This window comes from Perna viridis, chromosome 1 (assembly GCF_037379345.1).
Source record: "Perna viridis isolate PV_CMFRI_1.1 ecotype Kerala chromosome 1, ASM3737934v1, whole genome shotgun sequence".
Taxonomy (NCBI): domain Eukaryota; kingdom Metazoa; phylum Mollusca; class Bivalvia; order Mytilida; family Mytilidae; genus Perna; species Perna viridis.
In genome coordinates this window covers 26,043,584-26,066,358 of record NC_142445.1, presented here as the reverse complement: position 1 = coordinate 26,066,358, position 22,775 = coordinate 26,043,584, and the positions used below count along the sequence as shown (strand labels likewise).

The 22,775-nt window shown below is 33.0% G+C and overlaps 1 protein-coding gene and 1 long non-coding RNA gene across 4 annotated transcripts; one reads left to right on the top strand and one right to left on the bottom strand.

Moving 5' to 3' along the window:
- Window positions 1-270: 270 nt before the first annotated feature.
- On the bottom strand, window positions 271-6,968 carry LOC148627971 (uncharacterized). The gene is made up of 3 exons (XR_015922080.1): window positions 6,840-6,968; window positions 4,279-4,368; window positions 271-719 (listed from the first exon to the last, which is right to left on the bottom strand). It is a non-coding gene; the product is annotated as an uncharacterized LOC148627971 (long non-coding RNA).
- On the top strand, window positions 6,500-21,231 carry LOC148627970 (nuclear respiratory factor 1-like). 3 transcript variants are annotated; one of them, XM_088582460.1, is made up of 10 exons: window positions 6,806-7,001; window positions 7,801-7,976; window positions 8,230-8,423; window positions 8,976-9,090; window positions 12,743-12,878; window positions 14,252-14,395; window positions 16,353-16,511; window positions 17,361-17,585; window positions 19,065-19,251; window positions 19,875-21,231. In XM_088582460.1, the coding sequence occupies exons 3-10, from the start codon at window positions 8,249-8,251 to the stop codon at window positions 20,066-20,068; spliced, it is 1,335 nt and encodes a 444-aa protein (XP_088438586.1). In that variant the 5' UTR covers window positions 6,806-7,001; window positions 7,801-7,976; window positions 8,230-8,248; the 3' UTR covers window positions 20,069-21,231. The 3 variants fall into 3 exon arrangements, with proteins under 3 accessions (XP_088438567.1, XP_088438577.1, XP_088438586.1); XM_088582441.1 differs by lacking the exons at window positions 6,806-7,001; window positions 7,801-7,976 and adding an exon at window positions 6,500-6,630; XM_088582451.1 differs by having other exon boundaries at window positions 6,790-7,976.
- The last annotated feature ends 1,544 nt before the right edge of the window (window positions 21,232-22,775 follow it).

Below are 22,775 nucleotides of genomic sequence, written 5' to 3'. Positions count from 1 at the left end.
TTCGTGCATTTTGAACAAAAGAGTTTATTCTATTGCATATTATGTCCTATTACACACTGCATTTTGTGTAAATGGTACTATAATATCAATATTGATTTTCACCATAAGGTTAAAGTACAAATTAGAAAAAAACAGATATATTGCTGAAAAATTTCTATTTAAATGGCAAGTTAAAAGACGAATAAAAGTTGTATTTTTTTTTTTTTTATTTATTTAATTATTTATTATTTTAGTAATTCTTTTAAGAATTAAAACAAGGTGTAACTAAATGAGTGGCATTCTAAATTTTGCAACATTTTCTCAAAAGTAGCCGAGCCATGCTAAGACATTCACTCCGTTTAAAGGGGAATGCAGCCCGCGGAGAAAATTAGGCATTAGTGAACTTTTATTAACTATTGTCTATGTAAACTTTTATTAAGTATTGTCTATGTACTATCCCATTACCAAAGATAATTAGTGCCATAGATAGAGCGGACACATTGGTTTGCAGTACAATCTGGAGTAAGACAAGGTTGTATCATCTCGCCCATCTTCTTTATCTGGTTCCTATAGACTGGGTTCTGAGAAAGAGGAATAACATGGTCCATGTTTTCAACTTTTGAGGACCTAGATTTGCAGATGACATTGCTCTTCTATCATCTCGGCATGATTGTACGCAAGAAAATATCTTGCAACACCTCAGCTATTTTGTAAGCCAATTTGGACTCCAATTCAACACACTGAAAGCAGAAGAAATGAAATTTAACACCCAAACTCAACGTAATCTAGAAGAAGATGGGAAAGAATTTCTAAAAGTCAATAAAGGGAAAAGTTTAGTAAGGACCCCTTATGGTCTCATAATTTGGGTAATTTTGTAAGAGTAATCAAGGGAACCAAGGTTGTAGCGGTAATCAAAAGAATGTAATCCAGGGACAAAGACAAGAAATAGAAAACAGACATACACAACAAAGAACATAAAGTAACTAAAATCATACATACAAAATAACAAAAGCAAATGAGCTACTCGGACTAAAAACTGAGAGCATGGACCAGGTGCACCGGTAGGGTAAGCGTCCTCTGCTTTTCTAGAAACACCCGCCGAGTTGCTCATAAAAAGTCAAATCCGGGGTAGACAACGAGGAAAGGAAAACTATGACCCGTTGAATAAATCAGTTTTCATGGTGCAGATGGATACACCATAACGATCCACGAGTTCACGATTACGACCATAAATCTTCTGTAGTAATGACTTCAATCTTGTAGCAACACAACCCTGTTCCAGAAGCCTATTTGTTAGAGTTATAGCGCGATATAAAAAGTCTGCGTAGTTTCGGCAAGCTCTGGCATAACGTATGAGTTGTGATATGAACACTCCATACGCAGGTGCTGAAGGGATGTTGCCACAGATGAAAGGAATGAAAAGTCATCACGTTGGTCAATAGTTTTCCTTTACCATCGACTTCTAAGTGTAGGTCAAGATATCAGGCTGACTTTACAGTGAAAATTTGATTTAAGCTGATTTCTAGGTAGTAGTAGTATTGGAAAATGGTTACACTGAATATAAGATGTTTTGGCGTGATTTAGAACGTTATTCCAGAAATATTAGTATGCATTTATGTAAATTTTACAAAACCCTTCAACTTTTATCATTTCTGCAATTTTTAAGATGTTTTTGTGTGGAACAGAAGTGGCTACACATCTGTCGACTCAAATATTTTTACACGAGTTGTTACTGACATTTATACACAAAATATATGAAGCACGGGAGTCAACACACATGTGGTCATTATTAAAAGAGTTAAAATTGCACAAACTTTGGTGTTTTACAACCTTTTTAACAGATTTTCCAAATCTCAGCCAAGTTTGAAGGGTATATATGACCGTGTATGTTCGAATAATTTCCATAAACAAATCAAATAAACTATAAAACGCATCAGAGCTGGAGAAACAACATACAATTTTCTTCATGTATACTTTGCTTTTAGGCCACATTTTGCCCTTACAGAACCAACTTCTTTGTTTATTTAGAAACTGTCAGAAGCACCGAAGACTCTTCACATAAAGATATTAAAAACAGACTGAAATGAGCAAGAACAGCATGTCATAGGCTACAAAACACAGTACAGCAGAAAAACTAGAATAAAACTATACAGCAGCAACGTGAAATTTGTTTTACTATATGGTATTGAATGTTGGAGTTTCAAAGGCAGACACGAGAGAACTGTCTAGTTTTCATCACAGCTGCATCCAATGGATCTGCATGGTATCTTGGCCCAAAAAAATTCAAAACAGCAAGCTATTGAAACGACAGAGTCCACCGGTATAACACATCAAATCAAATAAAGGCGCTTTTGATGACTGGAACATATTTTCAGTATGGAAAGCTAAAGTACTACCAAAATACCACTGCAATGGACATCACTGGGCAAAAGGACGACCTAAAACAACTTAGCGAAAGACAGTATAGAACACGAACTCAAGGAACTGCAGATGACGTAGGGAGAGACAGCGACAAAGGCAAATTGTCTTTGTATTATCCCGTTACCAAAGATAATAATTAGTGCCGTAGGTAGACCGGATATTTCGGCGAGGATTTCTTGGCATGTCAAGTTTAGCTATAGGCCATGTTTCATAGATTTATTTGTTTTTCTTTTTCTTTCTTTTGATTGTGGTATTTTTCTTTTGCTTTGTCAAAATCTGATCTAATGTACGACTTGGAAGTTTTTTTTTTATAATAAACTGGCATCTGTAGTCGAGCAGTAAATACACAGAGTCAGCATGTCGGCATAATTGTTGTGTTATATTTTTTTCACATTGGCCAGATTTTAAAGGGTGTGTGTGATTACGCCAAAAATCTTTAAGCCCGCCACATCGTTTGCGTCTGTTCCACGTCAAGAATTTCTGGCTTCTGCATGTCTTGTTTCGTTTTCACCTTTTAGTTTATTTTTATGTTACTTGAGTACATGTATATAGGGGCAACTTTTTCGCTGTACTTGTGTATAATTATTTTTGGGGGGGGCAGCTGCAGCCTGCCCTGTGGTGTGAGGGTTTCCTAATCGTTTATAGAAGACCCGTGAATGGGTGGCCTTGAACTGAAAATTTCATTCCATGGAGTTAATTGTTGTCTCCTTGACAAATTCTTCATACCCATTCTCGTTATATTTAATACTTTGTCCGTGCTTTCCATCTGATTCTGTAAACTTTCTCTTCAAAGATCCAGTCTTCAACCAATGTTTATACGACCGTTATGACCAAATGACCGTCATGGAATGTAATACTTAAATTCTTTCGCAAGAATCCCTGGCTGCACGAGAAATAGATGCGATTTAATTGACGGATTGTCGGTAAATGTGTACCTCAACGCATTTGGACATATTATAATACTTGTCAGACATCCATTTAAAGGAGACGGCGAAAAACAAAACGATCTACAATAATGTTGTTCATGTATTGGATGTGGTGAAGTATATTAACGATTACTCGATAATTGGACTGTTAAAAAAATGTCAGTATTTTCATGAGGCGTTCGTCTCATTTACCTTCAGGTATAATACCAGTCGCCTGCACATACCAGAAAGTAGTCCGTAAAAAACAAAGTAGTTCTTAGGATGCATTGTATATTTTTTGTGATTTAGCCAGTATATGCAAACTTGGTATCATCTGAAAGCTTATCATGTCAGGTACACACTGAATACAACAGTTTTGAACTCTGATGTAGAGAATAATTTGTCAGAGTCTAGATCTTAAGCCCATTGATTTGTCAAATTTCCAAAAGGAAAGTAGTATTTTTAGTACCTGTCTACTTTTACTTCACCGTTCTTTCTTAGAAGCCATTAAAGGTATGCTGCAAATTTTATGAGAGAGTCTTTAAAGGGTCCCCTCTATGATAAAACCTGTTAAAGTTCATTTTAACAAATTTAAAAAAGATTGGGACCTTGAAAATTGCTTAATTCAACATAGAAATAATGGGACTTTTAATGGTTTTACACCTTCATGTAGTTATAGACCCGGATTCGGTTTTTTCTTACTTTAGTTTAATAAACAAATGAAAGATGTTACATTTTCTAATTATTTTACTGTTAACGCATGGTGGCGCCATCGTATGTGAAACCATTAATACAGCATAATAATAAAATTGAAAATTCAATACATCACGTGACATACATCCCCCCAAAAAATAAATAAAGTAAGCGTTTCCGAAATTCACCATATCATTCAAATTGGTGCACATTTTTTTTAAACTTTCCTAGACATCGTGACAGACCATCTGAACTGGTATTAGTATCGCATTGCATATACCTGAGCGTACATCGGTGCTATAAAAATACAGTGCATTTTCTTTTTGCCTCTCTATAAACTACTGTTATGTCAAAGGATATGAACTATGACCTATAAAATAGAGCAAACATCACACTATAAGATGACAAAGTTTTTTTTAAAAGAAAATCTAACATAATGACATAAAAATGTTCCGCTGAAAAGGTTGGGTTGATGAATGCAAAACGAAAGTGAAATTAGAAAAAATGGCTATTTATAGTTCGACTACTTTTCTGTCTGATCTTCGTGGACTCACTCTATTTTCTTTGCAGGAAATTATTTTTTTTCACATGTCCTTAGAAATGCTACATAAGTGAAAGTTTTATTGAATCAATTTACATATTTTTTTAAAAAATCCTAAAAATATGCACTTCACTATAGAAGTCTATAGGAAAATTAATACGATACTGAGACCTAGTAAGCCAGTTTTTCAAGTAAAGTTGGATATTCAGCAAGTGGTCTTTACCAGCTGAAAAAGTAGTACCCCAATACAGGTAACACTTTTAAGATGAATTAGCCAACTTTTGAACCTGATTTTTTATGGTAGCTCTGGTTTTTTGCATTTATGGTTAATCTTGACCAAATTTGGAAATGCATTTTGTTTTCATGAATTTGTAGGATATCAGTTCAATAAAATTATTATCTTGACTATTTATGATGAGCATATCTATATTCAGGTAACCTAAAGCAAGTAATACTCCTGCATAAAGGATAGTTTTCAAGTTACAACACATTTTAAGTATGTGGTTAGGACTTGAAAATAGTCATTTTCCATACATTGCCTCTTATATATGAAAAAATGAATATTTTTTTTATTTTTTGTTTTTCTTTCAAATAAATAGCTAAAATGAGTTGCCATATAACTGTGTGGTTGATTTAAACACAGAAATGTCACAAAAGTCATCAGCCAATTTTTTAGTGGACTTTTTTTAGTGGTTCAAATGGACAGATTCTAATGCGGCAAGAAAAATAATGGTGTTTTTTCATATAAAAACTGAATTTTTTCAAAAAGTATCTAAAGCAGACAATTGTTATTATAATATTTATACCAGTAAACTATATTTCTTGCATCATAGCTATCTGTTTTAAAGAAAAAGTCCTTTTCCTGTGACATTGAGGTCCATTTGTATCTGCCTGGGGTACCAAAATGGCTTAAAATCTGTATTTTCTGCATATGAAAAGCTATATTTTTTTAAAACTATGATATTGGTATAATTTTTTCTGGATTTATTATAATTGAAATGACCATATCTATAGTTTAAAACAGTTGGTTGTACTGGTCATTATACTTTACTTTAAACAAGAGGCTCCCTTGAGTTAAAGACAAAAAAGGAGGTTCGGATATTAATATTTCCATATATGGAACTCACAAGTGGGGATTAAATAATGATTTGGAACTCATAGTACAGCTTATGTATCTACCATGTCAGAATAAACCACAAAGTTGCTTAGTTTGATTAATGCAGCAGCTTTTTATCAAAAGTAATATTTTCTGGCTAACATTGAGATATTAGTCTTATGCCTGGAATAGGGTACCTATATAAAAATTTTAATAGAAAACTCATGTTTGTAGCAGGGCAATGATATTCTGAATTTTCAGTATGGAAATGAATACTCTAGCAGAAAAACAACAACTTTTAGGATTATATTGAAATGTTTATTAGTAATAGGTACCAGTATCGTATTGCATATCCCTGAGCGGGTGTATGTCAAAACATGGATGCCATAAAAATATAGTGCATTTTCTTTTTGCCTCTCTACAAACTAATGTTTTGTCAAAAGACATGAACAATGACTTAAAAAATAGAGCAAACATCACACTGTAAGATGAAGAACTTTTTTAAAAGAAAATCTAACATAATATCATAAAAATGTTCCACTGAAAAGGTTGGTTAGGTGAGTGCAAAACGAAAGTGAAAGTAGGGAAAATGGCTATTTATAGTTCAAGACTACTTTTCTGTCCAATCTTCGTGGACTCACCCTATTTTCTTTGCAGGAAATTATTTTTTCACATGTCCTTAGAAATGCTACATAAGTGAAAGTTTTATTGAATCAATTTACATATTTTTTTAAAAATCCTAAAAATATGCACTTCACTATAGAAGTCTATGGGAAAATTAATACGATACTGAGACCTTAATACAATACCGAGACCAATTAAATCCCGCCAAATGATTTCCCTTTAAAATATAGGTGTCGCGCTATCGTTGTAAATTATAATATCCCCCTCTAGGAAGTAATCGATGTGCTCAATGGAAGTGAAAAATGGACGACTTCGCGCATAATGAATGCCTGGAATGTCAAAATTGACCATCGAATCCTTGGGTATCTTTGGTAAGAAAAAGATAAACATCACGTCTGTTTAATTAACTTGTGTTTATTGAAAGATAGACACGCTAAGTAGTCGTTTATATACTGATAAACCGAATAATATTATTCAAGTTGGAATCCCCCCTTTTGTCCAATTGCGCAGTCGCATTTCTAATTTAGGCTTAAGATATCGAAACAAACGCATTTTTCATTTCACGAGATCATAATCATACGTTCTCTTGCATCACTTAAGCTTCCATTAGCTATCCTGTCATTCGCTTGGGACCCATTTAACCCAATTAGATGGCTGAAGAATCACTAACAATGTCATGTCGCATCTCACAGTCACACGGAGATTTTCGCGCAAGCCTGTTGAATTGTCGCGCAGACGCAAGGTCTTTTTATCTCGCACCTGTCAGTATATTGCGCACGCAGTGTCACCGTTATGTTGACACTAACTCCCGCATTTTTTTCATTGTAGACATGAAATTGCTTCTCATTTGGCAGAGAAGCACCTTCAGACAAAATGGCTGGTTTTGTTACGTTGTCTCCCTTGTCTGCCAATTTTACATGCACAGATGTCAACCGAGGGAAAACATTTATTTTAATAATATATTGGTGTATTCATCGGTTTTTCGCTCAGACTCGAGGAAATGTACACAGTACTTTACTGAACATGTGGGAAGCATGTTTTTTTAACAATCCCTCTAATAGTAATAGTGATAGGACACATACATGTAGGTACATGTACATCTAATGTGTAACATGTTTTATTAAATTGTTGTAACTGAGTCATAACCATATTTCAGTATTTCCAATGTGAGTTTGGGCTAATAAAGTATTTGTCCTTGTAGTTTTTTCCCTCATTTCATGACCTTCTGAAAAATACAGGGTCACTATTTCCAGGAAGTGTATATTTGTTTAATATAAATTCCCTGGAATTTCTTAGGTCTGATTAAGGCAGGAACACATTTTTGTCACTGAAGATAGCCTTACATGTGGATGATTTAGAGAAACATGTACAATCGAAGTTTGCAAAATCATGTATTTATTAATGCCAGTCATGTATTCACATACAGATGGGCAGATAACCTAGAGCCCTGCTCAGAATTCAAATTCTTGATTAATATACACGAATATTCAACATTAATTTCCAGTCATGTAACTGTACATGTATGTCCTTTTTGTCTTCAGCTACAGCCATATTTAAAGGTGCACAAGTCTTACAAGCCAGGTTTTGATACAAATGTACTTTTAAGCTTTGGTTTGTTTTTTTTTTTTTTATTGAAATTTTGACCTTTGACCTTAGAAGCACTGAGAGCTCAATTTCAGCCTGACTAGGAAGTTAGCAGGTTAATGTAACACACCAGGTAATACCGAGTTAGGAACCTTATAATACATTTTTACTTTTGTATCTGTTACAATAACAAAATGTTGTGTTAAGTTCTGAAAAGAAAACAAAAAAAAAACGTAAAACTGTAAAAGACATATATTAAAAAATATCAATACATAACTGTCCACTTACATTTACTGGTAAAAATAATTATGTACATTTTAATTTTTTTTTTCAACTAAAAAAGTTTATTGTTCTACTATTTAACAACGGAATTTGATTTATTTCAGATGATAAAAGTAGTCGAAAATGATAAGTGCCAGTATTGTTTCCTCAGCTGTCCCTGGTACTGCAATCCAGACTTACACAAGTTCATCAGATATATTGAGTGATGGCATCAGTGAGCCAAGTTCACCTGAGAGTTCATTTGACAGTTCTGAACTTCTTGGGGATGATGAGGTGTCTGTTCAACTAGCCTCTGCAGGTTGGCATAAATTTTATGTTAATTCAAGACTGAAATTATAATCAGAATGTTAATATGTGAAATCCTACAAAAAAGTTAGATTTGGATGTAACCAATAGCAACACTTACATAAATGATTAGTTAACATAAATAGTCTTTTTTCATAATTACAAAATCAAAAGACAAGCCATTTAAACAGGTTTTTCAAAGGGACATAACCCTTTGAAGTCTGCTGCTGTACTTTGATCCAGTTGGACGGTAATCCAGTCTATTGGGTTGGACAGTTATTTCCCTTTACTTAAAATTAAAAAAAAATGAAGTCCCAAGTCAAAATGCTTAAACCATGAGTACTTTTTTCATACATACAGAATCTTTTTGATTACATTTGAAATTTTTAATGACCACTGATGTTTCTATACATTTTCAACATATTTTAACAACAACTTCAAACAAAAAATTTTAAGACCCTCTGGAAACCAATGGTTCACATATGAAGTCTATTTATCCATATGCGGCAAGTTAAAATTTCTGAACTGTTATAACCAGCAATATTTTGCTTTTCCTTTGACCTAGGTACAGTTGGGCTAGCAGCTGCAGCAGCAATAGCAGGAGGTAGAAAAAAGAAAAGACCACATTCTTTTGAAACTAATCCATCTATAAGGAAAAGACAGCAAACAAGACTGCTTAGGTATAATAGTTGTGTACTTGTCTATTCTTTTATTGAAGGAGTAAAACATCGTGCATGCAATTTTGTTTGTATGATCCAAAAATTCTTTTCATCCAATGCGAATAACTCTGTTCAAAATTGTGGTCTTGACTTCAAATATGTACATGTATGTAGATCTAGAATGTTGTAAACAAGGCTAAGCCAATCAGATTTAAAGAAAAATACTTTTGCACCATATTCCTCCTTCCTAAATTTTATGGTTTGTTTGCTTGTTGTTGCATTTCATACATGTATTTCACCTTAAATTATAGGGGAATGGTTTTATAAAACTACATGTAGTTTAACTCCACAGCAGACTTTATGGGCATGTCCGCAATCAGATGTTGGTCATTAAGTTGACTTTGTGTCGTAATTTTACTTTTTAGTATTATTTTGAAGAAGTGTTATAATTATGTTACAGTGGATTTTGTTGCTGTAACTTTCATTGTTAGGGCCTTTTAGAGCTTACTTAAGAGTAATCAAGAGAACCAAGATTCTAGTGGGTATCAAAAGAATGCAATCCCGGGACAAAGACCATGAAAGGAAAACACACCCTACAAAGAACATAAAATAGCCAAAATAATATGTAGAAAGTAACAAAAGTAAAAGAGCAACTTGGACTCCACTAAAAACTGAGAGTACCAGTAGGATAAGCATCCTCTGCTTTTCTAGAAACAGCTGCAGTGCTGCAGTTCTCATGGTACAGATGGATTCACTGTAACGATCCCAGAGTAGAACTTCTGTAGTGATGATTTCAGTCTGATAGCCATACTTGTGTTTACAATATCCATTCTTCTTTTAAGCTCACCTGGCCAAAGGCCAGGTGAGCTATTGCCATCACTTGGGGTCCATGGTTAACAATTGTTCAAAGTTCTTCTAAGGCTACATCAAGTTAATTTGTAGATTCTATTCCTCATCTCAACTTTTGTTATTTTTTATTTTATTAGGTGGTTCAGATTTCTTTTATGTCCGTATCCATTACAACTCTACTTATACACAATACTATAAACTTCCGGTCAATAAACAAGTATCATGGTGTATGTTTACAGAATATCTTGATATTTTTCAGCAGATCTCAGGATGGTTTGCGTTGTTAGTCACGTGATAAGGGTAATTAAAGAAATAAAGCTTTGGTATGGCACAAACATAACCAAAAGTACATATTTCCAGAATTTCTCTAACAAATTAATAAATTTTGGAAAAATGAAATCAAATCCTCCTACCCGCCCCATTTTTTTAGTCGCTTGTAGATGAGAATCTACAAATTAACTTGATGTGGCCTAAGAGAGAAACTACTTGACCAATTGGAAACAAACTTGGTATGAATGTTCCTTAAGGTATTTGCATTGATGTGGTGATTTTTGATCTGTCAAAAAACATAGCTGCCATTACTTAAAAAATTAATATAGGGTGAAAGAGTTCAGAATGATAAGATCTTAAGCCATGTTGGAGTTATTGCCCTTTTTCTATTTTTTTTGCTGTTTGTAATCATATTACTTTCAAAAATCTAAACAGAAACTACTCGAACCAAACTTGGTATGAATATTTCTAAGGGTATTGGCTATTCTGCATAACTGATTTGGGGATTTTTGATCAGTTGATCTGTTGAAAAACATGGCAGCTATTGCTAAAAATAGAGCATAGTGTCAGACAGAAGTTTTTCACATATAGCTCCAAGCTTGTTAGGTTTAGCCAAATTCTTTTGATTGCTAAAATGTTCCTTATTGTTAGGCCTACAAAATTCTGCAAGGGATCAAAGATGTCAGACGACTCCTTGTTAAGAGTAATTGCCCTTGAAAGGTAAAAATAATGTTTTAGCAGTTTTTAGCTTATATCTTGAAATCTATAGTAGATAGAAAGAAACTTTCATTTGCTGAAATGTTCCTTATTACAAAGTTGGGCCTTTGAATCAAAGATGTCAGACAACTCCTTGTTAGAGTAAATACCCTTGAAAGGCGAAAAATGATGTGTTTAGCAGTTTTCAGCCAATACCTTGTAAACTATAATAGATAGAAAGAAACTTTCAATTGATGAAATGATCCTTATGATAAGTCCTACCAATGTCTACCTGAATTGATATTGTCGGACAGGTCTCACTTACCACTTCTAACGTTTCCATTACTTTACATGTTAAATAAGTAATTTTCAAAGTTTCACTGTGAATTCCCAGGACAAATGACATCTTTAAGTTGCATACAAATGCAAAGCTTGGAAAATAAGGCTTTCAAATCATTATGCTAACTGACACTTGGAGGCAAATTACTCTCAGACATTTAAACAATATTCATACATATTTTTTGTAGTAGATTACAAATATGATTTTAAAGTACAGATTCTCAGATTTATTTTGACTTCTTTTGATCAGAATTCACACAAATAATGCACTCACAATGCATATTTCTAGGTTCAGTGTGTTGTTGATACTACATTGGGGGGGGGGGGTCGTGGCCATTTGACCCAAAAGTGGTTAGTGAGACCACAACTCCTTGTTAGAGTTATTGCCCTTGAAAGGCTAAAATTTAATTAGGTGAGGGATTCAGGCTCCTAGGAGCCTCTTGTGTATCTTTCACTCAAGAAGACATTTTATAAGCAAGACAACTGATGCCTTGGAAGAAACAGGACCTGCATATTGTTAGTTCACCCTTGGGATTTGTTGCGTTTAAGTCAATTGTTCCTGTGTTTTTAATATGTATGTTATGCCTACAGTTTATCTTGATGAGTGTGTCTGTCTGTCTGACCCCAAGTGCTTTCCCATGATAAATGAAAATAGTTAAAAGGATTTAAATTTTTTTATACATTAGTTTAGTACTGCAAAACAGATCAAATCTGATTTTCAGCATAATTCCATATTCAGTTGGCGAAGTATGCTATTTTTTTTAGCACCCCCTCCTTTCATGATTTCTATATGATAACTTGAGAATAGATATAAGGAGGAAGTTTTTTTGACCTAATTTTCTACTTTGCACTAATCTGACCTCATTATTGAATGTAAATATAAGATCAAAAATCACTTACAAATGCTGTTACTTTGATCTATTTTTCTACCAATTTCCCTATTTATTTTATAATTTTCAGCTTTCCTTTTTTTTTTTCAATAACCATTTAAGTAGCATTTTTTGTAAGAAACACACAGATTCTGCAAAATGTGATACACCTCAAAAAAGGCTACATATTTTTATTTTGTTATTGAGTTGCTTTATAGATCTATATGATGAAATGTATAATTATTCATTCCAATCCATCTGCTCTTAGGAGATAGTCCACATTGAAAATACAAGTTTCTATTGTATTTTACTGTAATTTACAGAGTTATCTCCCTTAGTTATGAATTCTACGGTACATTCTATATAATTTTTATCTTCTAAGAGCAAGGGTTATATGAAAAACCACATGTCAATTTCTGTTTACTAAAACTTTTTAAACAAAATATCAAAAATAAAAATATGTAGGCTTTCCAACCATGAATCACATTTTGCATGATTCATAGGTGGAATGCTACTTAATAAGTTAACTAGGTATGTTTATACATGCATATACAGACAATCAATCTGCCAGTTTCAAGTTTGGTAAGCGTTTTATGGCACTGTTAATGAATATATATCAAATATTTATTATCATTTCATTTTCATTTTAGGAAATTGAAACAGACTATAGAAGAATATACAACCAGAGTAGGACAGCAAGCAGTTGTATTATGTTGTACTCCTGGTAAAATGTCCAATTCTAACAATAATTACAAAGTTTTTGGATCACAACCTTTAGAAAATGTGGTAGGTTATTGAAATAAGATTTTAATGAAGTTGTTCAAAAATCTTTTTGACCCTATATATTGTGGTTTCACTTATTTTGGTGGGTGTAATTTAATTGGTTAGATGGGAAATGGAATTTTTTTTTGGAGACTTGAATTCACAGATTATCTGTCAGTAAGGTATATAGAATATACGATAACGAGTTGATTATGGAATTTCTCACATCGAGTGAAATAAATTTTATAGTATTGATTGCGAGGCTTGCCGAGCTATTCAGACTATAAAATTTATTTCACAAGATGTGAGAAATTCATAATCAACAAGCTTTCAGTGTAGATTCTGTTTCTCTAATGTCCTAAAAAGGTTAAAAATACCCAAAAATGAAAAGTGCGCGAAATGTTATGGTTCCAATTCGTATGGAAACATGTTGACATCACACAAACGCAAACATTCCAAACAAAAGAAACCAGATGATTTCAAAGGTTTTTTCACTTCAAATCTTCTCGATTTCCTTCATAATTCTTATTTAAGGTAGAAAAACACCAAAATTATCTCATTTAACTGAAATATAATTACAATGGCGATTCAAGATGGAGTCCAAGACAATCGATTTCTAAGCCTACCGAACTCTGAGAACAAAAAAGTCACTAGCGATAAGAACATTTTTTTCCACACCGGTCAAGCAGTATGAAAATTGAAGCAAAATTAGAGAAAAAAGTAATAAATTTCTCTGCATTTCCTATAAATTATCTCAGACTGAAACGAAGCTACTTAAGCTCCAGATTGAGTAAACATTCATGTTTTTTTGTAGACAGGTGTTTTACAACACTGACATTTAAAGGCCTTCCTTAATGCACATTTTATTTTAAGTAGTAGTCTTTGTAAGGATCATGCAAATTCTGTAAAATGTGATACACCTCTGAAAAGGCTACATATTTTTATTTTTGATATTAAGTTGATTTATGGGTCTATACTATGAAATGTGTAATTATTCATTCAAATCTGCCTGCTCTTAGGAGATAATCAACATTGAAATTTCAATAGATTCTATTGTATTTGAGTGTCATTTACAGAGTTATCTCCCTTAATTTTGAAATCTACAGTGCATTCTATTTAATTTTTATCTCCTAAGAGCAAGGGTTATATGAAAAACCAAAATGTTAATTTCTGTTTACTATGGCATTTCAAACAAAATATCAAAAATAAAAATATGTAAGCTTTTCACCCATGAGTCACATTTTGCATGATTCTTAGCTGAAGTACTACTTAATTACAAATGAAATATGTATGATATATCCATCAGGGAATCAAGACTCCCCATTTTCATTTTATATTTGCACTTATAGCCATAGCCATTCATTTAACTGAAGGTGAGATTTGTTTACCTTTTTCAGATGAGAAACTGTAAAGGAGTGATACTGCAGGATTTAGAGTCAACATTATCAGAAACCATCCCACAAGCTGAACACCAAGGAGCCCAGGAGCTCCCTTCTCTTTCTATAGATGGTATACCAACTTCTGTTGAGAAGATGACACAGGTAGTTTTATATTCAGTTTAAATACTTAAAAAGAGTATCTCTGATATGCTAGTATGTTGGACAGATGGCACTTCTGTTGGATTTTAATAGGCGGTTTGTGGTTCCTTCAGATATTTTCTGTATGCATGTAGAGAGTATGTAGAAAAAATTGGTGTAGTTTTATAAATATTGGTTCTAAATCAACATTATCTTCTAGTCATCATTGTCCTCAGCAACGCGTCGCGAGGGGACATGGAAATTCAGGGTGTCTGTCTGCGTTTTCCACACTTTTTTTGTAATGCTTCTACCAAATAAGTTCATTTTTTGGTATGTAGCCTTTTTGTCATTGATAAAAAGTCAGCATAATTGGTATAAGATAGGAAAGAAATCTACTGAGATAGCCATTTAAAAAAAATGGAATTCTTTTTCGTAATATTGAATATTCAAACTCATGTCTTTTTTTACCAATTTTCAGCTCGCCTTGCCAAAAGGCCATGTGAGCTATTGTCATCAATTGGCGTCTGTGGTTGTTAACAATTATGCAAAACTTTTCTCCTCTGAAACAACTGGACTAATTAAAACCAAACTTGATATGAATGTTCCTTGGGGTATCCGGCATAGAAATAAAGTGGGGTTTTTTGATCCGTCGAAAAACATGGCCACTGTTACTAAAAATAGAACACAGGGGTCAGACAGTAATTTTTCGCATATATCTCCAGAACTGTTAGGTTTAGCTGAATTCTTTCATTTTAGGACTACAAAAGTCTTAAGGCATAAAATTTGTCAAGACGCCTTCTTATAGGAGTTATTGCCCCTGACAGGGGAAAATGACAGGTTTTTTTTACAGTTTTCAGCCAATGTCTTGAAAACTGTGATAGATTTAGACTTTCATTTACTGAAATGATCCTTATGATAAGTCCTATCAAAGTTTTCTCGCGTCAAATTGTTGGAAAACTTCTTGTTTAATTTATTGTCCTTGAAAGGCAAAATTCAACAGATGAGCGATTCAGGCTCCTGGGAGCCTCTTGTTATGATTAGTTACAGATTAAGTTCAACTTTGGTTACGGTTGAATGATTTTTACGAAGTTACGGCCCATAGACTTAGAAAATTTCAGTGACTTTAAAAATTTCAATTTTTTTTTACGCGGGGGACATTGGAACGCTGTTCTTTTATTACACCCCACACAACGAAGTTGCCAAGGATATAATGTTTTTTAGCTCGTCCGTCTTCATTTTTCCGGACTTTTTTTTTCTTAACGCTTGCAGATATTGACTTGATTTTTGGTATACAAGTTCACCATGATAAGTCACAGGTCAAGTGTACGTTTTGTTCCACTACGATGATATTTACTATGGATTAACTTAAACTCAAAGAAATTACAGTTGGAGTTTGAAACTACCATTTTGAGTAACATAATTTAGTTTGAAGACAAAGGTATAAAGCCTAAAAACTCCTATTCCTTTTTTTATCGGGGTCCTTCTACATGTATTTCTCTTGCAAATAAATTTACTTGAGTATCCAACATTGGGGTATGTGAGGGCGCTCACTAAGGTTCTTTAATTGAAGTTCAATTCATAAAAAAGCAACAATTAAAAAATTACAAGAAATCTAGGGTTTTGATTTATTGTGAGTGCACAGGTTAACTGTAGATTTTGATATTTTTGTATATGTTATTTGTACTTGAGTATCTGGTGATGTTCATTTACAAGTTATACATCAACTTTTGGGGAACCAACTATGAATAATGTCCAGTTTAATACAATAAGCATTTTTGAATATGGTTTTAATATAATGGCTTTTTTATAATTTAATGGATAGATGGTAAAGGCATACCAGTACTCATTTTCCCTTTCAATTTTTATGTGAAACTAGATTAACAGTCAATGAATCATACTAATTACTGACAATTTATACTTGTATTAATAATTAATAAAAGTGATTTTATGCTGAAAATGATCGATCATTTTTTTCTCATAGGCACAGCTGAGAACATTTATACCAGAAATGTTAAAATATTCTACGGGTAGAAGCAAGCCAGGCTGGGGTAAGATGGAATGTCGTCCTATCTGGTGGCCAGATGATGTCCCTTGGGCCAATGTTAGAAGTGATGTCAGAACCACAGAACAAAAGAAAAAGGTATCATGTATAGTATCATCTCAGTTTTTATGCCAGGTACTATTAAAGTTGTGTTTATTCCTCGTCCTCCTGTCCTTCTTTCATTTGCCTGTCTTAAACAGAACTACTAACCTAGAACTTTAAAAGAAGGAGGTATATAGTGATCATGGTGTCAATCCATCCCCTGATCTAAGCTACAACTCCTCTGAACAGCTGAATTTACTATTTTGTTTTTCCATCTGAATAACTTCTGGGGTTTCTGATGCAGTGTATAAACTTAGTAATTTGTGTAATTCACAAGTTCTGAAATTGCTGAATGGATTTTGATGAAACTGTCACAGATTCTTTGTTACATGATGCCATTGTGCGCTTCTTGTTTAGTTTTTCCATCTGAACGACTTTCTGGGTTCCCTGATGCAAAATATAGACTTTGTCATTTGAAGACCAAGGGAGACCGAACCATCTTTTAAACTGCTGAATGGAATTTGATGAACTTTTACATATTCTGTATTACATGATGCCATTGTGCACCTCCTATTTTGTTTTTCCACCTGAATGCTTAAATCACTTACAGGGTATTCTGTTTCAAATGGTTTCTGGGCAGGGAAGCAGAGATATTACCAAGTGAGCTTTGCTCATAGTTTTTCAGAAAGATGGTTTTTTGTATTTTTGTTTTTGTTTTTTTTTTAATTTTAATCGGTTCTCCAGCATGTTGTCCAAGATGATAGAACTGTAATATGCATTGTACTTTTAGTTAGAGTGCCCAACTCACCCAGTGGTTAATTAAGTTTTTCTTCTGGCAGTAAAGGTTATTTGTACACTAGTTTTCTTTTGATATTGAAATTTACATGTATTTTTTCTTTCACAAAGGTGTCTTGGACTGATGCCTTGAAAGCCATAGTAAAGAACTGTTATAGGCATCATGGGAGAGAAGATCTGTTACATGTATTTGAAACGGACACGTCGCAAACTCAACGCACCATGTTACAAACAATCAACAACCCTGATGGCACAGTGTCTATTATACAGATTGACACAGCACCCAATCAGGTTGTTACACTCCCTGATGGGACGCAAGCTACAGTTGTTCACGCTGTAAGTTGCATTTATAGCAATTTGAAAAAAGCTGGTACCAATTTCAATTGAAATCTCTTTTGGCTTCTGAGTGATTAAAATAGCTCTATATACAAATATGCCAATGTTATACCAATATGCCCGTCTTTATTACCAGTGATCAATAGGATACAAGCTACTGTTGTTCATGCTGCAAAGTCCTATTTTGACAACTTGAATCAACCTAATACCAGTTTCAACAATAATCAAACACATGTCTTTTTTGACCAATTTTTAGCTCACCTTGCCGAAGGCCATGTGAGCTATTGTCATCAATTGGCGTCTGTTGTTATTAACAATTATACAAAACTCTTCTCCTCTTAAATGACTTGACTAATTAGAACCAAACTTGGTATGAATGTTCCTTGGGGTATCCTGCATAATACTGATGTGGGGATTTTTGATTCATTGAAAAACATGGCTGCTGTTACTAAAAATAGAACATAGGGGTCAGACAGTTGTTTTTCACATATATCTCCAAAATCATTAGGTTTTACTAAATTCTGACAGTGGTTAAAGTGTTCAGTATGATGAGATTGATCTCAGGTCAAATTTTGGTTTTAATCCATTAAGTGATGTTGGAGATATTGCCCTTTTCAACGATTTTTGCTATTTTAAATGTAATTTCTTTTAAAAATCTTCTCCTCTGACATTATTTGATCAATTGGAATCAAACTTATTATGAATATTTCTTTGTGTATCCTACATAGAACTAATGTAGGGATTTTTGATCTGTCAAAAAACATGGCCGCTTTTACTAAAAATAGAACATAGGGGTCAGACAGTAGTTTTTCACACACATATCTCCAAAATCATTAGGTTTAGCCGAATTCTTTCAATAAGTGAAATGATCCTTATTATTAGGACTACTAAAGTCTTCAGGGATAAAAGTTGTCAGATGACTTCTTGTAAAAGTTATTGCCCTTGAAAGAGGAAAAATGACATTTTTTTAGTTTTCAGTCAATATCTTGAAAACTATGATAGTTTAAAAGAAACTTTCAATTGTTGAAATGATCCTACAACAAGTCCTACAAAAGACTTCTTGAGTCAAAATTGTCGGACAACTTCTTGGTAAATTTATTGCCTTTGAAAGGCAAAATTCTACTAGATGACCGATTCAGGCTCCTCGGAGCCTCTTGTTTTGTTTTGTTTTTTTTTCATTTCTAAGTTTAAAACTTCAAAATTTCAAAATAAATACTTCTGTTAAATACTGTAAACGTTAATGATATTGTTCTTGAGTAAAGTGCAATAAATTTTAAACTAGTGAAATGATATTGACATGCTTACATATAAAACTTATACTCTCTTGCTTTGATAATTTGTTGTATATTTGCCAATTTTAAATGATAAGTTTAAGATCCTACCTTGAATTCATTAATACTTTTAACAAATAAATTGCATATCTAGTAATAAATTTGATTGAAAAATTCAATGGTGTGATAAGATTTTCTTTCTCTTCAGATTCATTCAGGACTACAGAACCAAGAAGCTAACCAGGCAGTACAGACCTTGGCAAACCCCAGTGGTGATGCTCTTACTCATATTACCCCTGTCAGTGTTGAGATGAACTCTGATGCTGTTACACAGGGTATAGCTACCATCTCAGATGATGGACAAATTATTTTGGCTGGAGACAGTGGCTTAAATGGTATGTAGTAGCTGATGTCATAAGTTCACATAATCTGTTGTAAATTCTTTGAATGATTCATGAGATTTTAACCAAGAATTCAGAAAAGAAGCTTTTACTTCCTACTTGTTGTGTAGAAAAGTAGACTGATATTCTGACAAAAATAATTGCAAGTTCAAACTTCTTTTCTCAGTTCTAAAAACCAGAAGACATATTTTACAATCAGAGTTATCTTTCTTTGAATGCAAACATTGTAACCAATCAACCTAAACAAAACTGATACAGACCTTATTCAAACCTCTGCTTTAAATTAGATCACTTAAATAGGGCATGTCACAGTCTAATATATATTTATTCTAAGGATAATTCAGCTACAATTTTGGTAACACAACAGGTAATTTACTTGCTACAAACATGAATATGCAGTGTATGTGTGGTAATGAAATATTTTTACTTCTTTGAATGAACTTGGAACTTTAATTTATTTATGAATAATCCATATTTTCAGCTGTATCAAATTTGAGTGGTGTGTCTGTTCTTGCCAGACTGTTCGGTTTCAACTTCTACAAAGCATTTCATTAGTGTATTACCCTGGAAAAATATTTATTCTTTATTCACATTTTTTATATCTTAAAACATTTTAGGTATAGTAATCCCAGTATCAATGTACCAGCAGCTCACTAATCCTGTGTCAGCATTACAACCAGGATCAGATCTCCAAGTTGCCATGACACCAATGGAAGTCCATAAAGATGACGAAATGGCTGTTATAGCTAACATACAAAATATGGATACACAATCTCCGGATGTATTAGAACCCAAGCTAGAAGACACATGATAGAGTCAATAGCTGGTTGTTTAATGTTTTACTTGTTTTTTAGGTTGCCATAAAGTTGTTATGTTAAGTACATCTGTGCTAATTATTTTGCAGTCTACTAAAAATCAAATCTTCAACTTTTCATTTCCTTTTATTGTATTTTCGATGAGTTTGTGGTATACTTGAAACACCTTGTTTATCATTCCATCCCAATTGCCTCTTGACAACTCCCAATGGATGGATTGATTCAAAATTTGGTGTGTGGCTTTAAATAGATGTGGCATATCAAAGCCTTTTTGGTAGCTGTTGGATATCAACTGCCTGTGTGAGTAGGGGTTTACCTAGTATGACAGTGCATGTTTTATCGGCACAAGGAACAGTATAATACCACTTGAAAGTTGTGTCATGGAATAAAATTCAAAGACTCGTGACTATTTACCACTTCAAATTACAATGAAACAGTTTATTCACATCAAAAAAAAAAATAAAAAATAAAAAATAAAAAACTGTATGCAATTATGTGAGCCTTAGAAGTCCCTCGCATGTTTGAGGTAAGAATTTTAGGGAAAAAATTAAAACAAGAGAAAAGCCCTTGAAGATTTAATTTGAATATGATTGCTGGTACTGCAAATATGAATATTGTGTTCAAACATTGATTGGAGATTTTGATTTGATGTATGTTGTTTTATTCAAATATTGTACTTTTATAAGGTGAACATATCCACAATTCTATGATGTTTGTATGCAAATTTATTTTAATTTGTTTTTAATCAGTTTAAAAAACCAATCTCATGTTATTGACAGTTATTGTTGTGAAAACTAATTCATTACTATGTATATAGTACAGTCTAACCTGTCTCAAGTTACCTTTGGTAGAGCTAATTCATGGTCACATAAGAAAGGTCACTTTACTTACAGGTTAAAATTTTTCATAGAATGCTCTGCATAGGAATATATAAATCATAGTTTTGTTAAGATAAGCTAATGCTGAATACATGTACAGGTGGTCACCAAGACTGGATTGACTGTACTAGAATACACTAATTCTGCAAGTATTTCGAACTTTACTATGAAAGTCTCTCTTTCTCATCAAACCTCAAAATTGAATGGTATAGCTGTCGTGTAAGATTGTAAATGTTTCATTCTGTGAATGTTTTATTAAAAAATAAAGATAATCTTATTGATTTTAATTTCATTTATGCATCCCACTAGATTTTTTCTGAAGAATTGAAGTCCAAAATGATTGTTCCTTGCTCTTTTTATCTATTTTGGCAATTTGAATTGAACTGATACCCACTTTTAATACAATTCTAGCTAGGCTCACACGTGAAATAGATAGGTCTCTGGGTAACATTCAAACCGATATTGAACTATATGGCTTAAGGACACTGTTCTACTTAATTTTCACTGCAGGGCATGTCTTCTTTCTTTTATACACACCATTCAAGTTGAAAGTTTTAGTAGGAACAACTGGTGGATTATGTAAAATTTAGAGGTAAAGGCAATGTAACTGATGTCCCTAAATTTCACAAAAGTGTTCATTCATTGTAAAGGAAGACACATTGGAATAAAAGAGTTATTAAAAAAAAAACACCAGATTTGTCTGGAAAGTGTTTCCAGTTGGATTCAAATTGCCATAGAGAATAACTATTCTTTGGTGTGTGTGTGTGTTAAAACAAGTATGCAATTATCTCGGATATTTTTTCTATGTAAATACAAATTGGGGTATTAGAGAAGAATTTTTGAGCACCTATTATTTCTTGAAAGTTTTAAATAATTATGTTGATCAACTGATTGAAAAAGAAAAAAAAACGTTTGTTACATATCTACTTCGTAGCAAATAATAGATAGGATGTTTTTTCTCCATGTGGATTGCCAGTTTATTTTGTTGATGTCCTGATCTTTGCAAAGGAAATTTTCTCTCATTTCCAAGATTCATTGTTAGTTGAGTTGTCACCCTTTCAAGAGGTGACAAGATAGTTGGACTTTTCTTCATTTTAATTTGCATTAACTGATTCTATTTTAAAATCATATCCTTCCCCATTCAGTTTGACATTGACCATTTGAGAGTTAATGTTTCCATGTCTATTTCTACTATAGTCATGTTGCATTATAAGGTACATTAACTTCAATTTTAAAATCTAAAATAATGTAAATTGCTTTTGCATTCATGTAGCAGGAATATTTGCATTGTATGTGAAAATTTAATCTAGATATGATGGATGATGGTTAGAAATAAACTTCACAGGCTGTCATCAGCAAACCAAGTTTGCAACCAGACTGACAATTCCAAATCTTAAATGTACAATAGTTGTTTCTTAAGTTATCTTTTAAATACATAATAGACCCCATCACAGTGTATATTGGCGGATTTGTATAAATAGTGCGTTAACGTACTCTAATAATATTTACGAACAATTAAATAAAATATGATGAAAACTTAGATTTTTGGTATACAATATGAAATTGGAAATGAAGATGAAAAAGAGAGGGAAAATGACTTTCAGTGCAAAAGTAGTGAATGTTATTTTTTAAATATACCAAACAGTCAAGTAAATCTCGTACTTTTGATAATAAACAACTGAGTGGAGTTAAAAATGGCAATGTTTTGATCATCATTCAGTCGGTTAGATCCAAAGATTAGAATATTTGTATTGATTTCAACAGGGATTTCAGCTAGCGAGGCTAGAAGTTCAGTTCTTAGAGTTCGATATTTTGGACAATGGAA